A 23,716-nucleotide genomic window follows, 5' to 3' on the forward strand; every position below is an offset into this window, starting at 1 on the left:
AGTAGAATCGAAACTTTTTGGGCATTTGAAAATGCTACAAAGAGACACATGAGCATTGACAACACCATCAGAAACTACACTATGAAAGTACCATGCGCAAATAAGGCACACTCGAAAAGTTACCTTTAACGCAATATTCGGTTGATTTTGAATATCCGTGTTAAAATATTTCTAAAAGTGGTTTGCTTTATGAAAAAAAATGTAACCTATAATAAGACTAATTCATTCTGTTTATGTCTGATATAAAATGATGCTTTCAAAAATTTAGTTGAATATAAAAGCAGTATTGTGCACGAGGTGCTTTACGGGGTTTAGTTTTCTTGTGTTGAAAGAGGGGCAACACGATGAGGCATGTGCAACTGTCGAACGCATGATCCTTCTCGTGTCATCGTGCCAAAGGGCGTCGTTCTGTTTAAGGAGCGATGCAGCAATTTTAACTTCGAAAGAATATGCGGTCTTTCATTTCTAAATTGTTTATCTTACCAAAAAGAATAGAGAAACCAACTCATTCTTTTGAAATATCGCGATTCCGTTGCGTAATAGCAAAGAAAAGAACGGGAATATTTCGCGATTTGCACCGCGGGGTGGCGGCCATGGGAAGTAAAGCGTGCCGCACAATGGCTGTTATGTAATAAGTTGGCCAGATGGGTCATTATCTACACAATCTAATGCTATATTAGATAAATATTTTTTGTTTCATCGACAAAAGTTTACTATATTCAGCTTTAGTGGAAAGCTGAAAAGTACGAATCCTCCCTTGAGCCTCACCCCTTTGTGCTACTACGTCAGTTGAACTCCCTTACAGAAAGGCAAGCTCTTTGCTCTCCCCCTCCTTACCTCCCCCCCCCCCCCCCCGCCTCTTTCTCGCCCTTTCCACATCGCTCAGGCCAACTGAATGGCATCCAGAGGCCGCGCGCGCACCACGCTTTGAAAATGAACCCAAACAGATCTTCCGTATCCCCATTGCGATCTCTTTTCACGTGACTCGAAAGACGGTGTTTGAGTTGAGAGTAATCTGGATGCGCCTAAAACATCAATTGCTTGACATTCTTTTTATGAAAAACTATCTCGCGTAGGCAATATTTTTTGGCAGTTCTTTAATTTAGACGTGACTGGGAACAACTACTACAATTTTCTTGCGGAAGTTCAAACACTGTTGCACGGCCCCTTTAGCATTTGAAGCAGCGCTACAAGAGGTTTGGGGACCACGTGCATGAGCACATCTGCGATTTTACCGTGAACTGCAAACCAAAGCAAAGGGGCAAGCCTAAATTCTTTGATGCCCGCTCTTCGCTCTGATTTGCACCAATAATCGTATTTTTTCATGGCAGCTGAAGAGACGCACGAAATCTGCTGATCGTGTTCACGGTTCTTGATTAGTGATTTGTTCTGATCGGCATTATTATCGCCTAATGTCGGAATCGTATTTCGCTGCGCAGTGATAATAGGACACATTAGGCTCGCCACACTCCGTGTGTCCTACTCTGTCGTTGACTCGTGACACACTAATACGACGTAAACTTAACCTTCTGCAGGCTTTGAAAGCCCGGGTGTGCGAAGTCCCTTGGAGATTTCGACACCGTCGGAGAACAAAGGTATGTACACTTCCATTTTGATCTTTCAAAGCATTAAACAAATAGTAACCATTGGGTGATTTTGGCTTTGCCATTCTATATTCAGATATTTGGTGAGTTTACACAGCAGACACCAATCTGGTAGCGTTACCGCCGTAATCGTGAACTTGGTATAAATGGGCTAGGGGACATCCTACTTTGGGGCTGCTATAAAGTCTTTCTATAGTTTTATCTCGCGCGCCCTCTCTTTAGGGGCTCTGATGCTCCTAGTAGCACAGCCGTAAACCAGTAATTAACTGGGAATGTATAATATACTAACAATGACTAGGGAATTGCCTTGCTCTTGCTGCACGAGTGTTAACCTTGGCGCTCCTTCGTGCTTCCCACGTGATCCGAGTCTTTGTAGTATTGACTGATTTAGTGGTTTCTTTTCCGCTTTGCAAGTTCTATTTAAAACCAGGTTTATTTTGAGTAATTTAGACGTTAATTAACATAATATAGTTAATTACCCCACTTGTTTTAACGACTAGCCTCCTGTAGTATGTCCCCCTGCCGTATAACGCACCTTCAGAAACCGTATTAGGGCAGCTTTTATAGCTTTTTCTAACAAAATATCTTCAGCTTAAATAAGAAAAAACACCTTGTATACGCTATACATTATGTCTGTATTTCCGTAAGAAATCAAAGCCGCTCTTTATACGTTAGAAAAATAATGCTTCTGCAGAAATACTTTGATGTGAAGCAAAGTAAAATACATCTTGGCTGCTTGATTTTTGTTCCCAGTTCTGCCATTTGCTATATATAGGCAGAAATAAAACACGGTAGTTCTTTTATTGTAATAAATCTATGACTCGACTTATTTTACTTTCATTAAACTTAACTCCATTAGCATATTTCGTGCCAAAAATAATAGAAAAAAGAAATCAAGTGTTTCACTCCTGACGTTTTGGCGACATAGTTGGAGCCTGTACACTTTAGGACTCCTGATAAATTTTACTGAGTAAATAGTAAATGGGCGATTTATTTAAAATCACACAGAAAGAGAGGTTCATGTCTCAAGAATTTCCGGAAAACATATACATCCTGGGACACTTCATGACTAAGACGAAATTGAAAACTGTTTTTTCATCATAATTTAGTTTTCCAGCATTTGACTTCTAAAACACCACAGATGGATTTTGGGCTTCACGCTATCGTCACAGATAGTGTAGTTATGCCCGTGTCCCACTAGAGCGACAGACAGAAATAAAAGACAGCGACAAACCTCACATGCAGCATGCTCGCGATGGTACCTTAGGCAGGCGTTTAGTCGTTCGCTGCTCGTGAGGTAACCACGAGCGATTGCAAGTCTGGCAAAGATACACTCGCGTGCATGCTGCTCATTATTGAGCATAGCCTCCTTTATTCTACAACGCCTTTCAAATCAAGAAAGACTCTGGTTTGAGGCTTGTCGCTGTCGTTTGTTTCTGTCTGTCGCTCTAGTGGGACACGGGCGTCACCAGGTTCAGACACCGTGCTTAAAAAAAGATTTTACATGTTTATTTTAAACCACATTAAGAGCGGAGATTTAATAACATTTTTGTTGCTATTCATTCCAATACAAAATAATTAAGAACCCTGCCCTAATTTACCAAAATGGAATGTTGACAACTTCTGTAACTTTTATTACATAAACTACATATCACACGAAAGTTTAACCAAACACCTGTTTATCAAGCACAAGTTCTTCATAATCAAGCACCGTTATCTTGGCGAAAACATGCTTTTCAACGTAATTAAAAACGCCGAAAGTACAATATTTAACATCAATATATTCAAAAATAACATTTCCAAATATTATTTTTTTCCTCATGAAAAGCTTAAGGTAGGGTCTAAACCATTAAATAAAAAGAAGATGCAATATATGGTTTTACCATATAGTTCCACATATTTAGAAAAAAAGAAATGATTTGATTTCTATTTTGGTGCGTAACGCCTGGTCGTATCTTTTGTATGCATATAAATTAATATTACTGCCACCTTGATAGTGTTTTCGTTAACTTCGATTTAACACACAAATAAAGTAGAAATAGTGCAGAGACGGGATGTGATCTTTATCGTATAAGTGTTTTCCCAGACATGACGAATGTATTAACTTTGAAACACATATAAAACCACAACTAAATGTACCCATTTAATGATTTCTTGGGAACTAAAAGCTTACAAATGATTCCATCAAAAACTGCTATGCGGAATACAACGGTACGCAGCACAAAAGTTCGACCACGGATGTTCATATGGATTCCGTTAATGTGGTTACCTCACTATAGGAAAACCATTTTCTGGGAAAAAACTGGGAAACCACATGCATTTTGGTCTCGTTATTATGGACAACTCACATTATGCACAATTTTTGGGGGGAAAACGGAGATATCCAAATTAACGAGACATCAGAATATTGAGCTCTCGCGTCGCCAGGCACACTACGCCGTTTGAGAAGGTTGGTTTTGTTCAGACCTATTAACATTTGTTTAATATATGTGAGAAAACAATATCATGCTTAAACCTAGGTGAAGTATATACAATTACATAAGATACAATTACCATTGTATACATACAATTGCACATAAAATAATTACATATTATACATAAATAAACATATACAGTATACATATACAATATATACAATTACACAAGGTAACGCAAGTTTACGTTTAATATGACCGAAAAGCACTGTTAAGGCGGTATGCATGTACATACTTGATGCTTAGCTATTTATTTATGTTAGCATTAAAACCCGTCCTTGTATTGACCCGTGGCATGACCGAATGGCCTTGACAAAGATTACAGCATTCTTTTGCTGCTCCTTGACATCGAGGTAGTAAGCCATACATGTTGTGACGGCAAGCGGGGAGTTGCAGTTGCGTATTGCGGCATGTGGGGACCACTCAAGCATCAGACCATTTTGAACAATCTCAAATCAACAAACTCTTAAAACAACAGCCTGGAGATGATGGTGATTTCATTTATATAGGCGCCCGTAATGCGTGAAAGTATTTTTTTGAAAAGTGATGCAGTTCATCTGGCTCACTCCTTTGACTGAAACAAGGAGCAGAAGGCTCTTAATCCTGGCAATGCCACTCGGTGCGCGACTGGTCAGCGAAAACACAGAAAGAAGGATGGTCCCTCAATTTTATATTCAAGAAAACCTGACAAGGCGCAACAGGGAGCTTCTTCAAAAAGCGAAAGATCAGGCAAAAGAAAAAGGATATGCCTTCGCATGGTACACAGGCGGAAAGGTTCTTGTGCGAAAAACTGAAGGGGCACGGGCGATTCATATAAAAAACGAAGGCGACATTGCCCATCTTTAGGTAAGCTGCAGGAAGGAACGCTACTTCAATGACTGGACGCCTTGTATCTCAGCCCCAAGTTGCTATCGCTTCGCTTGACTTTGCACGCTTTATTGAATCGAAGCAACCCGTTTCTTTATCTTTTTTTCACTTGAATGTTCGATCAGCCAAAGAAAAAGATGACGATCTGCATCTATTGTTTGATCGTCTTGGTTTTTCTTTCTCGGTTATTATGTTTTCGGAAACTTGGTACACTGATGAGTCTTGCATTTTTATTTTGCCGGGATATCAGCATTATTTACTTCGCCGAGATAAAAAAAGAGGTGGTGGTGTTTCATTGCTTGTCAAAATGAGTACAAATGCGAACTTGTATCAGAATTTACTCAAGTTACGGGTGACTTTGAGTTCTTGTGTTTGCGCTCTGGCACATATGTATTTGCTGTGGTTTATCGTCCACCATCTGGAATCGCGGCGACTTTTTTTAACTTCCTTGACGGCTTCCTAAACTTTGTAGTAGGAAACAAGTACATTCTTTTTCTTGGCGGAGATTTCAACATCAACATGCTTTGAAAATACAACTTATAGGCAAGCACTTGACTCAGTCATTGCCCTTAATGGTTTTAAAATTATGGCAACCGGAGCAACAAGAATTACATGTACTACGTCCACACTCATTGATTTTTTTGTTAGCAACCATGACGTGTCCTCCATCACCGCTAACGCTGTTATTACTGATATCAGTGATCATCTGGCGATATTTATGTTGATACACAAATCTCATAAACCTAAGAAACGTTCAGCGCAGCGTACTTTTCAAATTCAAAACATAACAAGCACTACTCTAGAAAACTTTAAGGCGTCTTTAAGCGTAACTGACTGGAACCAAGTATATTTGCAAACAAAAGCGAACCTTGCGTACGAAACCTTTCTATAGACATTTCAAAATCTGTATAAGGAGAGTTTCCCATACAGGACGGTTAAGCAGCGTAAAAGAATTCGCAAGGCTTGGATGACAAGGGAGCTTTTGAATAAAATGGATGAAAAAAACAGTCTGTTTCAGCATTTCTTTAAAACAAGAAACCCAGATGATTTAAAGGCTTTTAAAACGTATCGAAATAAACTTGTTAATCTACTGAGACGTTCAAAGACAAGTTATTATATAAACCTCTTCAAAAAAGATGATAATAAAAAGGCAGGAATACTCTGGAAAAGAATTAACAGCGTAATTAAACCGTATACGAATGAAGATACTTTAGGTGAAGTGACCTGTGAAGGGGGTACTCTCCCTGGGTGTTCTCTGTCGAATGCTTTTAATAATTACTTAGTTAGCATAGCAGATGATGTTGCGGTGCTGGAAAGTGAGCTTGGTCCTTGTGGTTATATAAATCGTTATTTTACAGATACTTTCTTTTTATATCCGACGGACGAAAGAGAGGTCTGTGCCGTGTTCAGGAACTTAAGAAATTGCGAGAGTCGCGATGTTAACGGCTTTGACATTAAAGTAATCAAGTATGCTATTGAGATAATTGCGCCTGTATTAATGCATATATTTAACGTATCCCTGTCAACTGGTTGCTTTCCAAACGCTATGCAGGTTGCGAAAGGTCTGCTTATATTCAAAGGCGGCGACAAGAACACATTTAAAAATTATAGACCGATTTCCTTGTTATCAATCTTTTCTAAAGGTCTTGAAAAAATAATGCATCATAGACTTTATTGTTATCTAGAAAAACATCACATACTCTCCGATTTTCAACACGGTTTTAGGAAGAAGCGTTCAACTGAAACAGCGCTGTTAATGCAAAAAGGAAGAAATACTCAAATCTCTCGAGGATAAAGAGCTTATTCTAGGTGTGTATGTTGACTTTTCTAAGGCATTTGATTTAATTGATCATAAACTACTAATTAAAAAGTTGGAGCACTATGGCATCCGAGGAATTGGACTTAAACTTTTTAAATCATATTTGGAACATCGTACGCAGTTTGTTAGCATAAATAATTATAATTCAGCAACCAAAAGAATTGTGACTGGAGTCCCCCAGGGGAGTGTACTTGGGCCGCTGTTGTTTGTATTGTTTATAAATGATATCGAACAATGCGCACCAAACGTCAAATTCTTTTCATACGCAGATGATACTACTCTTTTTATTAAAGGTCAAACAACTTCTGAGATCGAAAGTACCGCGGCATTTGTTCTTGAAAACCTATACTTATGGACGCAAGTCAATGGACTAAAAATAAACACAGACAAAACTAAATGCGTACTGTTTAGACCACGGAATCGTAAAATATCGTCGCCTTTAAATATCACGATGAATTCATCTCCCTTAGAGATTGCAAAATCTGTTAAAATTCTTGGTGTCATTTTTACCGAATCACTCTCTTGGACTGAACACGTTGAGTATATCCACCGGAAGGTTTGCAAAGCCATAGGAATAATATCAAAAACTCGTTTTATGTTTCCCGCCCGAGTGAAGTTGCTCTTGTATTACTCTCTGATCTACACACATTACGTGTACTGTCACCTGGTTTGGGGAACCACAACGAAACAAAACTTAACAACACTGCTACTAACACAGAAGAAAGTATTTCGCATAATTGAAAATGTTTCTTTTTTGCATTCTTCTGAGGAGCTTTTTCGTAGACATAAAGTTGTGACAATTAAGCATTTGTACAACTATCGTTTGATGGGAGTCTACAGTACGGCAGTAAAACAAAATAACAACTTTTTTCTTTCTGTGCTGTCGGGTCTGGAGAGAACAACCCAGACGTATGAAACTAGACACAGTGAGGGCTGGTGTGTTACTACTTCCCGCACGAACTATGGACTAACTTCTTTAAAACATACACTACCGTCACTTTTAAATGAGCTCGAAGGTGAAAATATTGACATTACAAAAAAATCAAAGGGTATGCTACGCGAAATGCTATTGGAAAACAGTGTTAAAGACTTTTTTTTGTAGATAATCAATGCAATAAGGTTTAGTACTTTGTTTTTTGCGTGTCCTGTTTTGAAATATCTCTGCTGCTTTGCTACACAGAGTAGGGCCTCGTCAAGCTGCAAGCCACGCAGCTTTTTGCCCTATCTCCCTCCTTTGTAAAAAAAGGAAAATAAATTATTATTATTATTATTATTATTATTATTTTATGTTAAAGCTATTGGCTAAGTGTCAGAGTGAACCGTTAATCCCTTATAACGCTGCTTTGTGGGCATAATAAACATTATTGGGAACTTGCGTTATTAGATAATTTATGTAATCGTAGGCATACGAAGCTCTAGAAATTGGACGCCCCAACTCGGTTACTTTAACATTGAACTATTACCGACTACTCGAAGCTAAAATGCTCACTGCAGCAACTCGACTATCTTCACTTTGCCAGGTTGTGATCGGGGATCATAACAACAAAACCCAGTTGAATGAGTAAGTGGAGGAATGGCACAAAAAGTTATCAAAACCAACCATCTTGTAACGTCTTTAACTCTAGAGAACAGTGCTTCCCCACAGTTTATGCGAGCTTTTCTCATTTTCTTCGCAAATTAAAGAAATTAAGGTAAAAAGGTATAAAAGAGCCCTGCTTCTTATTAGGCTTTGCATGCGTGACAAAGCTGCGGCAATTTGAAAAAGGGTGAAATTTCATCCTAGGAATCTCAGTGCATCAGTAATCACATTTATTTTCGACCACAGCACCCCGTATAGGACTTCAAGTGGGCAATATTAATTTCCTTACTCAATTTAGGAAAATATTTTGCTTCCGAATTTTTTATTTTGAACTATAGAAGCTGGGCCGCCTGGATGCATGCATATAAACCTTCATATAATATAGATAACGCCCTTAAATATTTGTGAGCTTCAATCCAACCAAAACTATGAGAATATAGTTAACTTAGGTTTGCGATATTGCGGCCCAGCTGTTCGAAAAGTTTTCTGCCTCAGGAAGCACATCTTCGCCTTTGCCATGGGTTATATATCAAGCAAATAAAGCGCCCCTGGACGCCTTCAACGCGCTTAGATTTTGAAGAATTAAGTTCATTCCAGGCAGTAGAAGCAAACTCTAATCTTGATCGGACAAAGCACTTAAGCTCCACAAGCACATATGACAGTATTTTAAACTCTCAGTGAAGTACCCGATGGAATGGCAGTATGGTCCCATTCCATTGAAAACCCTACCATGGACGCAACTACCCAGGATAAAGTTGATAAGAGATATAAACAGAAGACTCGATAGAGGAAATTCTACCAGAGAAAGAGGCCGAGCACTCAAACGTAGCAATGTATTATACGGACGCCAATTTTAACGCAGAGAAATGCGCGCTAGCAATATGGTGTCGAAAAAAAAGTCATGACACAGGAGTGCCAGGGAGTTTCCACCCCCATGCACGCTGAGCTGCTAGCCATCGCCATGGCCATAACCAAGTTAATTAAACACGAGGAGTAAGACCCCACAGTGAGAACGGACAGCCAACATGCCTGCCGAGCTTTTATAAAAAAGAATGAACTACCCACAAACATCCACAGCATTCTGCAGCGACACATGCACAAATACCTGCTGCTCAAAATAGGACCCAATGGCTCCCAGGACACCAGGGAGTGAGAGAGAATAGCCGACCTCACGAGCTCACTCGTGAACCGAATCCGGGACCCCCTATCGCATGGCCAGCAGTGCTAGAATATATATCGAAGTTGACAAGAAAGAATCCGCTTCAAGTTAAAAAAAGAAATTCTTAAGGATGGGCGCAGAGCATCCACTCTTCCGCCCTCACCGTCATGTACTCATTCAAGACGAAAAACGTCCCTCCTACGTAATGCGCAAACACACACTCTACTTACCCCTACTTATACCCATTACATTAACAATGCTCCAGGTCAACCCATCTGCTCTCAGTGCTGCGAATACACCAGTAACCAACATACACTCTGGGACTGCCCTGCAGCCCACCAGAGTCGCTATCAGTCACTCTCTCATCTACCCCACCACCTCCCCCCAAGCGGCTGGGAGGAATAGTAATTCCTCCCCCCCCCCCCTCCTTCAGAGTTTCAAAAGCTGTGGCGGCCGCCCCTCATTTGTCCCTTTTAGGAAGTGGCAAACGGTGGAGGTCCGAACATAGCTACATAAGCCTGCACCTGGGCTAAAAGTCAAGGAGCATTTTTTGACCAAAATAAGTTTTCTAATTTCCTCTTTCCGTATGAAGATATTTTCATGATTTGTTATTTTTGCATAAAATTTTGAACGGCAAAGTACAAGTTTAATATTCACCGTTAGCTTCGTTTTTTGTCTTCTTTCACTTTGAGGCCAAGGAAAGGTTCTTTGTTGGTGGGGGCTCCCCGCTTCCGCCTGTTTATCTTAAAATTTAGCAAGGTCACAGCTACAACCAAATATTTAAATAGCTTTCTTCATCTGGCATTTTGTGTGTTTAATGTTGGGGTGTTTGGTGTGCGTTTGTTTGTTTCTTTGTCTGTGTTGTATGCACCACAGGAAAGGCATGTTGCTGTTTGTAGGCCTGAATAAGTAAACAAACTTATTTAGTAAAAAAACATTTTGAAGAATCCTAAGATATCAGGATATGTAAGATTGTAACAATATAAAACATTTTTTTTATTTCTTCCAAAAATATGCCGAAGTACTTTAGCTTAAATGAAAATCTTGGTCTTGCGTCATACAATAAATAAAGAAAAGTTCACTATTTTAAAATTATTTATAACAAAGCGGAATTGGGAAGAAAAATTAATCACTCAAAATATTGCATTTCGTTTTTGCTCCACTTAAAGATTTTCGTGCAAAATATAATATCTAAAAAAAAAACTTAGAAAGAGTGGCTTTGCGTTATACAAAATGGGGCTATAATATATACTTTTTGAAGCATATGAAAATGCCAACCCTGACACGGACGATCGATTTTAAATTAAACCATCCCATAATTATTAAAAGCGACAACACGTTGGCCTCAAAATCACCGGTAAAAGTTGAAAATTTCACTAATAATAACTGTTCCTCTTATCCCAACCGCAACATAAATCCTAGGATTGTAAAAAAAAAAATGCCTGCTTGCTGTCTTTAAGCTATGGTGCCAAATGCACGGTACAGAATTCCAGCTGACTTTCTGAAAAAAAAAGAAGAAAAAAACTGAAGTGGTTTTTTATTTGAAAAAAAAAACAAAAAAAAACACTTGAATGTTGTTTTTTTTTGCCTTAAGGATAACAAATATCAAACTTACTTATCAGATTCATGCGCCAAGTATCCATTACCGCACTTCGAAAATAACGTTGAATTTCCTCTTTCCCGACGCTTTCGTTGGGAGGAGAAAATTGTGGCGTATTATAGAGAGACCTGAACATTTCCGCACTTTGAAAAACGCTGCACGCGTTCCCTCAGAAGCAGCAAGGGGAAGACAGTTGAAACCTCTGGGTATAACGTAACACTTAGCGGTTGGTTGGTTTTTAGGTTTGTCTCGCGACTATTCATACGTTCGGATCAAAGGTTTGTGACATCTATATTTCAGGACAAAACACGCTAGAATGTATGAAATGTATGAACTTCTCATACATTTGTTTCCACAACCTCTTCAGGTTCTTTTAACTACCATTGTTTCTTTAATTTAATTTTTTATGCTGTTAGATACGTCGATACTCGTGGACAACTTTTTTTTCGGATGAAGTGAACGAACAGCGTGCACTAATTGGATGAGCGCTCACAATTAGCAAGCGCAAGTGCACCCGCAGCCTTGACTTCAGAGCCACAGAAGGTTGTCTCCGAGTATACTGCCGATTCGGTCAGGAATCTGCTCGTTTGATTGTAGGAAGAACCGCTCCAGTGATACCCCTAGTAAGATATGATAGCGTATGCCAGAAAACCACATGTATCGCTGTTACATTTTGCCTATATAAATTTTATACTTATGCATGTTTTTTCCCCTTTACCTTAGGAAACGAAGAAAAGCGGCTGCCTTGACCCTCTGCCTGTTTGTCTCCTTCGGATCATTGTTGTTAGTGTTCTGGCTTGTTCCTTTCGGTAAGCAGCAGACATCAAATATTAACGTCAATGTTTATTCTCAAGGTTTTAGAATTCATAGAATGGAGTATTTAATGTTCAATTGTTGATTTTTTTTTTATTTTCAGAAGACATTAAACTTCTATTTACGGATATGAAAAAGAACCATCGGTTCTTAATTTCTCCCTTAATTCTTGCGGGAAAATTGAATTTCTGTCTCGGTCACGTGACTTTAAATTGCCCGTTAAATTTAGAGCGAAAACTAAATTGGTGTATGATTCACGTGAACTCATGTTATTTCATATCAATTTCTGTCAAAATTTTAACAGAAATTGAAGTGCTTAGGCCACATGACTTCACGTAACCGCGAAATTCGACGAGGAAAGTTAATTGATGCACAGGTACCGTCACGGCGGTTCCTCCGCTAGATTTCTCGCGGAACTAAATATGTGTATAGGTCACGCTAGGTCAATTTCTCCGTTAAATTTATTGGAGCATCCGAATTGGTGCGTAGGTCACGTGACCACAGTTTATCTGCTAAATTTAGTGAGAAAATCCAATTCGTTTATATAACATGACGCCAATTTGTTCACTTAATTTAGTGGGGAAATTTCCGGACGGACGGATTTATGAGATTAGGTGGTTTCATTAAAAAAGATATCTCGAAAATTAGGGACCGTGCAACAATTTTACCAGGAGCGTTTCTCACTTTATGCAAATTTACTGGCACAAAGGGATCTAAATGAACGCGCGCAATACCAAATTTCACGGCCGTCGCCGAGCGAGTGCGTGCCTGGCCGAGTGGTTACCGTGCTTGGCTTTTGTGCGGTTTGTTCAATTTGCTCTCCCGTAAGTTCGTTCCATTTTGCGCTCCCGTAAGTTCGAGGACCTCTTCGTCTGATCAAGGAACGACGATGTTCTACGCGTCGAATGTTCCAGTAACTTAGGCAGGTACATAAGGGATTCCGCATAGCGAGCAGGAGTCAGTCTCGCCTCAGCGCTCGATCCTGCTGTTGCACCGACATCGACGCCTGCGACGCAAGCCTTCTAATTTGGTTTGTGCACAAGTTCGCCCCATTAAAACGCCTAGTTTTTCCAGTTATTCGCCTCCTCATTATTCCTCATTCGTGACAATACCACTGACCAAAGTTTCTTCATCGCCGCGTATCTTCAAAAATAAAAGCCCGACTTTTGTTTTTCATATTTTCCTTCGCTACATTTGATCACAAAGTTGTGGGAATTCCATTGTCAGAGTTGTCAGCAATGCGATGCTGATGATTTTGTCATCAAGAGTTGCGATTTTCGTGATTACAATATTTAAATGTCACTTATAAAGTGTACACGAGCGCTGCGTAAGAATTGGATTTGGGCTCGATAAAATGAATGCCCCGACATTCATTCGGGTAGTGGCTCGTGCCTAATAGCTGCGATGACGGGAAGAGACGCGTCGTACTTGAACAATACGCAGAACTCAACGTTTGCCCTGTACTTAGGCAGACCCTGCGAGCGGTTATGACAAACATTGGCGGCAAATAATTGGCTACAGATGACATAAGCACCTATGAATGCCAGTTAATGAAGTGAACGCTGCTTATTTTAGAGCACAGATCTTAGGCGCCCCTTTCCGGCTTGAGCGGCGTCAGCGTCGCCGTCAGCGTCGGAGTAACCCCGCGGTACATTATAGGAAATGTCCCATAATGCACCGCGAGAGACCCTTGTGACGTCACTCGTGACGTCACGTGTGACATCACGAGGGTCTCGCGTGGTGCATTATGGGACATTTCCCATGATGCAGCGCGCGGGGAGGCGGAGGGGGAGGAGAAAGAGGGGGAGGCTAGGAGGGAGAGGAGGGAAAGGGGAAGGGGAGGTGGAGGAGGGAAGAGGAAAAAAGGGGAGCTTGAAGGTTGAGGGGAGGAGAAGGAAGAGGTGAAGGAGGAGGAGGAGGGGAGGAGGAGGGAGGAGGAGTGGCAGAGAGGTTGAGATGGTGAGGAGGAGGGAGGTGGGGTACTACCTCCCCTCAAGTTCCTTCCCTCCTCCTCCTCAAGAGCTGCGCTCTAATTCGGCGTTACAGGGTGTTGTAAACGTCTTTCATTTTTTCCCGATTCTCTTTTGTGACCGCCAGTGCTTAGAGAAATAAACTAACGCGCGTTTCATAGGTTTTTGACGATAAGGAATAATTCTAAGCGGTGTTTCCTGTTAGTACAATACCTGTCGCATTGTTCGTTTAAAAGACGTAGAAGTTACGAAGGTGTTTGAGGTGAACAACCAACCAGTACAGAGAAAAATGCTATGCAGGCCGTATACAGACTAGAGGTATTCACAATTAACCGTTTCAAATTTGTTTATAAAAGGTACGCGCGAAAAAAAATCTTGGTGTCGTTTTGGATACATATATATTGTGATTCTACTCATTTTTCGCACAAAACTATCGTTCGGTCTTGCCGCCAAACCCTCACACTGGTGATTAGACGAATGCAAGGGTGCCACAAAAACTCTCCCATTGCGGAAAAGTAACGAATTTTTTTTTTTGAAGAGCGACATCTGTTGTTTTAGGAGAACCACGATAGCGGGAGATTCCGAAGTATCAAAATATAGAAGTAGAAGGGGGAATGTTTGTGCGTAGCGCAATTTACTCTGCTTCTTGAGCAGGGATTGCATTGACGTCAAAACACCGAACTCGGATCGGCTCTGATGGAGGGATAGTGGTTAGACCTTAATGCTAGCTGCCCTGAGCTCTACCTTCTACCTTTCCAATCGAAATCAATCAGAGCTGGGCGTTCTGACATCACCGCAACCCCTGCTCTAGAAGCAGACGAACTTGCGAAAAGAGAAAAGCAGACGCAACGAGCGATGGCCCCAGCAAGGAAACGGAAGAAACAGTGTCAAGTTTTCAGTTACTTTCTTTGAATGCGTTCCTCGCGGCCAATCCAATTCGATCCAGAAGGTGCAACGACGCTTTGCGCCTTTAGTCTGCGCGTATCCGTATGGCTTTCTCCTAACCTTCGACTGCGCTTCGACGTGCAATTAAACAAGGTGTAGAGACGCCCCTTACATTTTCGGGAAGACCAATACTGCGGGCGACCAGGAAAAGCGATACGAAGCGCGAATTCGTCTGCTTCTCGCACGAGGGTTACGGTGACGTCAGGAAGCCGAGCTCTGATTGGCTCTGATTGTAAGAATAGTGGGTCCCCCGCAACAGTAGCTGCCTTGAGGCCTGCCCACAATCCTTCTAACCGGAGCCAATCAGAGCTCGGCGTCATTCTGACGTCACCGCAACCCCTGTACAAGAAGCAGACGAACTTGCACTCCGCATAGAATAGATATAGAATAAAAAAAATTGTGATTTTACAGGAGGGGAAGGGAGATGGCCTCTGCCTTTCTCTTGCAAGGTCGTTAGGTGCACCGTTCTTACTTATCGAGATCGCAGGATACGCATATTCACGACATTATACCTGCAACTGGAGATGATCTAACCATTCACGTACACTGTACACCTAACTGATACGGGACTTACCAACCATGTCCTATCAAGAAGGAGCGCAGCCGAAAGACGCATAAACGCGCACCCTTTAGAACAAACCTGAACTCCCTAAATACTTATTTTTTGCAAGTAACGATAACCAATAGAGATGGCAAAACACATTCCGCTGGAACAAAATGGCGTTATACAGTTAAGCCCCCTGCTGTGCGCCACCTTTCGCTTCCTAAAAGCTGCACCGTCACGCTGTCTGCGCTTCAACGAATGTCGCTACTTGTAGAGGAAGCTCTTACCTAGGAACTTTAAACAAACCCAAATGATTTAAGCCGAAATACTCCGTTCCACTCTAACGCTGCATTCACACTGGTGCTTCGACCGCGTTCGCTAAGCCTTTGCGAACGCGATTGCTCATTGATGCAATGCAATTTCCCTCGTGTTTGACGATGAAAACCAGCGTTCGCGGCTGTGATTCAAACGCCAGTGTAAACTAACCTCAAGCGGATCGCAGCCGACTCTATGATCCAATGGAGCCTATCAAAAGCGCCAAAAGTGCATCATCGCGTCGCCAGTCCTCTTTGGGCCTTCACTGTACCAGACTAAACACACCATGGACAGTAAATGCCTCTTCATCCTGATCTTCTTTGTTTGTACGATTGGTCTCACGGGTGTTATCAAACGCACAAAAGACGACGAGCACATTTATAATGCACTTTTGTCGCCGCTTGATTGGCTTGATCGGTTCGTATCGTCGCCTGAGGTCGACCTATAATGGAATGTACCGTAAGACCCCCCCCCCCCCCCCCTTCAATGAGCGCAGTGTTTTGTTCTCCGCAGAATTTAACTACGCGTCGCCGAACGTAGGCTCCTTCTCCGTCAAAATATAGCGCTAGTGATCCTAATCAGACTCCAAAGTTCCAGACGTATCCGTAATATCAATTAAGGGTTATAGGCAATTTTGTGAAAATTTTGGGAAACAAAATGGGTTGCGCTGTTATCCCGCTTTCAGTGAACGCTGCAATTGAACTTCATGTATTCGAGACTTTCGTCGTCCGTCATTTGCCCGATGAAAATTTTAGAAAATAGCGTACCTTTTGAGTAAAACAAGGGTGAGTTCTGAACCTTTTTTATCTGGTTCGTACATGTGGTGCTGTATCTCGATAGAAAACGGGTGTTTGGCAAAGTGAAGGTTATCGCGGTGAAAAAAAAAATAGTTTAGGAGAGAATCTGTACCATAGCTCGAGATTAAAATTTCAGTAGGGCCATGGACACCGCTTTCCCGCCACTGGAGTGGCCGAAAGAGTAGATCGCGCGACAGGCAGCATTGCTGCGTTGACCCATGACATAGCTGTAGCCACGATTTCTGCCGTCACTGTGCAGCCTCCGCAGCCGCCATTATTCGAAGCACTGCCTCATGGAGCAGTTATTTGGCTGCCACAAGTTTCACGCTTCCATAAGATAAGACACACTGCGCATGTTAGGCATATGTTGTGTAACAACTGCACCAGCTGCCTCTAGAGTTCTGAAAGCCTGGAAACTAATATCGACGTCATAACATTGAGATCGAGCACAGTGTCAAATTGCACTCATGTGCTGAGTCAGCGTTTGGCTGGACTTTGCTTTCACTCTCTGTCTAGAAGGATACCTGGCGCCAGGCTTGGGCCCCATTCCCGAGTTGGCGCAAACTTAGTATGATGACGTTCAATGAAAGGGAACGATGCTGTTTGCATGCATGCTTTGATTATTTTATGAGGTGTTGACTGTACGCGATGTCGGGCAACGGTACTTCACTTCTCCAACAAACATGTAAACCCGACTGAACCCCCCTCCACTCCCCCCCCCCCCCCCCCCCCACCCCGCCCCGGCGCTCTAGAACAGTAGGGTGCAAATCAAGAGAGGAGGGGGAGATCTGTTGCGGTCTCAGTGGCCTGCATCACTTGCGACTGATGAAGATAGGGTAGGTGCTTTAGGTCTGTTCGCTATGGCCGTATTGCAAAACCCCAACGAACTTTTTCAGTTTGTACAAACGGCAAGTGTTATAGTGAAAGTAAAAGTGTTATAATGAATGAAATGCGGCACTTTAACAATAATTGCATTAATTTTATTTCCAAGACGTGAAACAGTCGTTTCGAAAAATGAAGAACCTATATTAAAATATAATTGGTAAGATGCTTTGAATGCCTTTGATGCTCTAAATGGGCAAGCAACAATTTGTTTTTTACTTTCGGTATATACCATTTTGAAGTAGTCCTTTACATTTATAACCCATAATGCAAGCGTTGGTAGTTTTCTCCACGAAAGAGCAGTCACCGAGAAAAACGAGCAGCGTTTGCTCCATCAGCTCGCAGCCAGAACGAGCGGCCACGTGATCTCTAGTCGAATATATGCCGCCAATGTTTCTCGTAGCCACGCGCTTGGGTTGGCAAAGCCCAAGGCACACGATGCGTTCCCCAGGTTGTTAAGGTTCGGCTATTCCCGTCAGAGCAGCGAATGGGCACGATTCATCACCGGAATGCATGTCGAGGCATTAAGGGTCACGAGCCCAAATCGAATGCTCACACATTTCTCATTTCCACCGTATGGCCCGAATGTAAATATCGTCATGCGGCGATCACAAAACTTGGTAACCAAATCATGGGAATCGCTTTATTGACCACGATAAAAATGTGATTCATACTGCTTAATCGTCAAGTTTTGCGAAGGAGAAAAAAAAAAAAAAGGAAACGTCCTCTTTTATACTTTAAGCTATACGGTGACGACAAAGAAGCATCTTGGCCAGTGGCGTGGTGTGCAAGACCTTGGTCCCACTAGTTTTATTCAGGGGGTATAAAGGGAGAAACATTCCTTCCTAATATTGTTGCACGGCCCTTTAAAAATCGTCCGGCTCAGACATTATATTTACTGAATTTGACATTGATTTCCCTGCTAAATATAGTGGGAAATTATTGCTGTCTCGTGTCATTTCATGATTTGATGGCACGTCGCAGACTCACATGACGGCTCAGTTTCACGTAACGTCTTAATTTTGCGTGATGGGATATTTAGCTCCTCAGCTAAATTTATCGGGAACATTGAGCTTAAATTACTTCATGCGACGCTTGGTCACGTGAACGGGTCATGTGACACCAGAACGTAAAAATGTGACGTCATTTTTCCTGCTAACCTTAGCGAGGAAATCGATGTCACCTAACACTATGAAGTCACGTGACATTGTGACGTCATGCGGTCTGGCCAACATGAGCAAGACAGGCCATGAAGGATTTCCCTACAAAGCTAGAGGTTTAAAACCCGCGTAGTGAACGCATAGTGCTTACTAAACGTATGCCGAACACGTTATTTGTGTCTTATCTCGTTGGAGCACAATGCTGAAGCCAGCCGACAAAACTCAGTTCCGTGACGTAGACATCCATTAAACAGCCAGAGATGGGGAGGCCGCATCGTCGAAGGTGGTCGAAATCGATGCTGGACAACTTTGCAACACTTAGTACCGAGGCGACGCATGCTGAGTAAATGGCCTGCACATGCATGCGTGGCGCCCGATTGTACGTAGAAGAAAGCTACAGGACATGCTCACAATGCGTTCGTCAAGTCAGTACACAAAGATGGCAGCTCACAGAAGGCGAATGTTGGAACGGTCTACATAGTCGGTGACAGGAGTATGCTCAGCCTGATCCTTACATTTCTGCCACTGATAGCAGCTCATCGCTCCCGCAGCCAAAGAGCGGTGGGAGGCGACGAGCCTATGTTGTGGACGGGACAGGCATGTACCATGTTGGGTTCCTACTCTGGGTCTTCTATAGAGTTCAACGCCTGCAAACATCCTCCTGTTTATCCATGAGGCTACAAGTGTCATCACACTATGGCCGCACCGACCAAGAAATAGACCTTCTGCAAAAATCCTAAAAGGCTGCGCGCGAATTCCTGTAGCCACCTTCTTACCACCGAGGTACCTAGCACCTGGAACAAAAGTGTGCAAGAGGATGGCGCAGTCGCTCGCCAGAAAGAAGGACAGGACTAAACCCCTTGCACCTTAAAATCAGATGTTCCCTCGTTTTATTCTCAATTTTACATATATTTTAAGTTGAATCTACATCTTGGAATTTAGCCCTATATGTCTTTGTTGTGAGTACTCCCGTCCTAGCCTCTAGTAGTGAGCTTCCCGCGAATTATGAAACAATGGTACTTTCATTGCTCATTACTCCCGTCATCATTACTCCCGATTTTGTCCCACTAAAATTCAGGCCCAGAGCAACCCCTTCCTCGTCACGGATTCTTACCAGTTTCTGTAACTTTTCACGGTTGTCCTCAAGTAGCACAATATCGTCTGCATACATCAGACCTAGTATATTCTGCTTGAGATTTGCCACTCCTTCCATATAAGTTAAATCGAAGCCTATTTCACTTTGTTCCATTCCTGTTAAGTATATCACGAAGAGCAGATGCGACAGCGGACACCCCTGCCTAAGACCCGGCTTTATTGCTGCTGGCCCATGTCTTCATTCTTCCGTGTCATAGTTACCATGTTATTTCTGTACAGCTCTTGTAAAAATCTTACTAATTTCGTGTCTAGGCCTGACGCCTTTAGTCGAGGCCACATGGCATCCTGATTCACATTGTCAAGTTTACCCTGTATATCTAGAAATTCTGCTCATAGCGGTTGTTGACCTCCCTGCGCTATTTCGATACATTGCATAAGTGTGAATAGGTTACTTTCGAGTCTTCTTTATTTGCGAGAACAATTCTGGATCTCTCCCAAGATCTACTCACTTTCTGCCCACTCTTCTACTCTCGTGTTTAAAATTTGCATTGCTATCCAGTAAAGAACAAAAGTTACAGTTATTGGGAGATAGGACTTAATATTGTCCTTGTCCCCTTTACCCTTGTACAATAATCACATACCGCTTTATCGCCACGTCTCAGTTACCTCCCTTTCAATAATTGCTTTATTTATTGCCTGTCAGAATTTAAATTTACTTATTTTACGTGGAAGTTTTACTAGTCTCGTTGGTATGCCGTCCGGTCCACTTGATGTTCCTGCCGCCACGCTACTTTCTGCTTTCTCCCATACTCTTAATGTTATTTGAGGTAAGTCGCAAAACTCTTGTTGTTCATTGCTGTCGCCGATTATCTGTGAGGTTTCCGGTTTTCTATTTTTAAAAAAGCTTCCTCCATTACGCTGGTATTGTATTTGTGCACCCCTTACCACTCTACCAGAGTACCGTCTTCAGTAATTAAAGCATGGTGTCTTACATCTGCCTTTCTTCCATGTGAACTAATTTGTTTCCAAAACTTCTTTTGGAAACAAATTAGTTTCTTCTGATGCAGCACCCTCTTCATTGCTATTCTATGTTCCCTTGATGACTCCTGTCGTCAGTTTATGGCTGCCTTAGCCTCCCACCCACCAAAAGTTTGGTTTACGTCCACACTTTCCCTTATTATTGGCTTGGTTTCGTTCCGGTTCTCTGCTGATAATTTCTATTAGTTTGTCCATTCCTTTTTTGCCTCCGCATATACTATGTCTTCGATTCGGTTCGAAACTCCTTGTAGCTCTGCGTCACTGATGCCTATTTTGTCCTCTCGCTTCCGATTCTGTGTTTCCCCCTTCGATTACCAAAATTTACTTTAATACGCTTATGATCGCGCCCCAATCTTTTTGTATTCCCCTCGTGTATTTCCATGGCTTCAATTCTGTTATACAATTTGTGAGACATCTAGCAGTAGTCTATTGTAGACTGAGACTTGTTCCTCTCCCATGTCGCCGTTCCCTCGCATTTAACTTGTGCATTAACAAGTACTAGATAAGAAGCCTCGCAAAATGTCTGTAGCATGCTCCCTGTTGTATCTGTATACACGAAAAAGTCTTCCAGACGTGCATTCATTTCATCTATAATTAGAATTTCATGACTCGTTTTGACCTCCTTGGTATCGTTAGCTATGCATCTCAGATGTTGTTTTCTTCTCTAGAAATTTGCCCGTACCATAGATATTCAAACCCCAAGAATGTTGGCACCCCCCATTCCCCAATGTTACCCTTTAACCATAGGTGCTCTCTACACTCTTCCTTGATTCTTTGCCAATCTTCTGCCCTCACCAATGCCCCTATACGTTCTGCTTTACGTTCCTTTCATTTCCTGTTACACTCTACCTATGTGTACTCTGGCATAAAATGCGGTTCTTCCATATCCCATAGATGTGTCACCGCAACTTCATATACCGTACATTTTTTTGCTTGAAGTTCCCCTCTATTTTGCCCCAATTTACCATATTCCTGCCCCCCTGCATATTTATAAAGCCTACGTTCTGCTGTTTTTTCCTCTTCCCCCTCCGCCTCTTAGTCCTGCCCTCCCTGTTTCCTCAACGCCTGTTCCCGCGGGGCCCTCCTCAGGAACTCGCCCGCCTTTAAAAATAACTCCCGCTCTACGATACACTCTGCTCCCCATCTGCCACCCCATGGGTACGCTATAATAGATGCCATCCCCGGAGAATGAGTGGAGTACCCCAATCCCATATATCTCCTGGTTGATATCCATCCCATCGTACCTGTCTCCCTCAGCTGTCGGATGATTGCACTGGCCTCAATGACCTGCCTCTCTACCTCCGGATACTTAATCCCAGACCTCTAGTATCGTTCACTGCACAATATGTACACCCTCAAAGAGCGTCCTAAGTTTGGCCAAATTCGGTTTGGCCACCCCCAACTGTATCTGTTTAGCTAGGTGTCACCCCTTTCCTTTCACCACATCATTTAGCCCCGTATGCACCGCAACCAAGTTCCTTTCCCTCATGTATTCCCACATCTTGTCATTTGTCTCTCAATTACTTCACCAAAGCACTGTCTTAGCATGGCTGTTACCAGCAACCTGTCATTATATTGGCGGGGGAGGGCGAGTACAGCAGTGATACCCTCGCCCTGGCGACGCAATATCACCTGAATTCAAACTCAATCGCGACGCAAAAACGTCGAAATGCCGTAGCAGCTGAGGCTCTCTATCCGCATCACTTCGCGTTATCACTCGCGCGATGTTTTGTTTAGTGGCGCTTCCTCACATGGGTGCGGCCTTTATGGTATCCCCCAGGAAGCGTGGAGGTTATTGTATGTTTCAAACCTCCAGTTAGGTCCTGATAATAATCCCCATTTCTGTCACTTATTGGATACGCACTGAATATTTAATGTATTAATATTATATTTCCGGCCTGGTTTCAGTTACTAAAACTTTACCGCAGATTCGTGAATTGTTCCCAAGTATTTAGTCCTGCCCGTTGCACGACAGGTACGAAGGAATTCGATGACGACGAAGTCAAAACATCTGGAGATGCCGAGTCCAATCCTTCATTCGTTTGTGGCCTTGTAGGATCCCTCACAACTGTGGCAGAAGTGACAACACCAACCACGGCAGCAACAACAGGAACGACAACCAAAGCAACAATATCATCCACAACAATGAAGACAAAAAATCCAACAACAAAGATGCCAGCCAGAAGCACCACCAGAGCGACCACAGCTGTCACAACAAGAACGACCAGGGGAATAACAACAACAACGACAACAAAAAGGACAACAAGAGCGACAATGATTGCAACAAAAGCGACAACAACAACATCAGGAAGAGCGACAACGAAAAGCACAAATAGAGCGACCAGAACAACAAGAGCGACAATCAAGGTGACAGCAACGGCAACCATAAAGGCGATCATTACGACACCTCGTAAGTGCCACACTCTAAGATAAAAGATGGTCTCAAAGGACTAACGGCAACATTTGGTCCACTACAATCCCAGTTGTTCCCCGAAAAAAAAACCATCATGTCCACGCAGGTACCGTGTGCAAAAGCTGGGGACTAACTGCGCTCGACTGGGACTAACCGAGGGGTCTGCGCGAGCAAAAGCAGCCATTAGTCCTTCTCAGACAGGATACCTCTGTATATCTTAGTCCCCGAAAGCAAACCGAATGCTCGCCAGGAGGACAGCTAACATTTCTCTTGTTTTGAGAATCAGCGCACTCAGCCGAGCGCGGCCGAAAAATTTGACCAAACTCAGACGAAACTGGCGAATTTTATTTATTGTGCAACGATCGTTTAGGATATTACATGGTAGAGATTCGCGCGTTCTGTGAATACCAGTTAGCGAAACTGCTGACTCGCATTCACCCAACTACTGTCTCGTCAACAATGCTGCGTGGAAATTTGATAAGTCCCCATTGAAGTGATTAGCCTTCGCGCAAACAATGAGCATTTATCCAAACGCAGCACCTCCAATTAAAAAAAACTTTTTATTTTTTTTAAAAAGAAATAATTTTAAGAGTTTGTAGAAGACGGGCTTTCGAAACGGGAGTCTCGCAGTCCCAGTAAACG

At 42.4% G+C, this 23,716-nt stretch overlaps 1 protein-coding gene across 1 annotated transcript in view; it reads left to right on the forward strand.

The window, feature by feature from the left end:
• The window catches only part of LOC120846328, a 63,638-nt gene extending 40,641 nt beyond the window's left edge, over positions 1–22,997 (forward strand). Inside the window, exon 2 of the mRNA XM_040218061.2 lies at positions 22,718–22,997. Within this exon, the coding sequence (XP_040073995.2) occupies positions 22,718–22,997 (280 nt within the window). The remainder of the gene's footprint in view (positions 1–22,717) is intronic.
• The last annotated feature ends 719 nt before the right edge of the window (positions 22,998–23,716 follow it).

The sequence above is a fragment of the Ixodes scapularis genome, unplaced genomic scaffold, assembly GCF_016920785.2.
Source record: "Ixodes scapularis isolate PalLabHiFi unplaced genomic scaffold, ASM1692078v2 PGA_scaffold7__128_contigs__length_106722199, whole genome shotgun sequence".
Lineage (NCBI taxonomy): Eukaryota > Metazoa > Arthropoda > Arachnida > Ixodida > Ixodidae > Ixodes > Ixodes scapularis.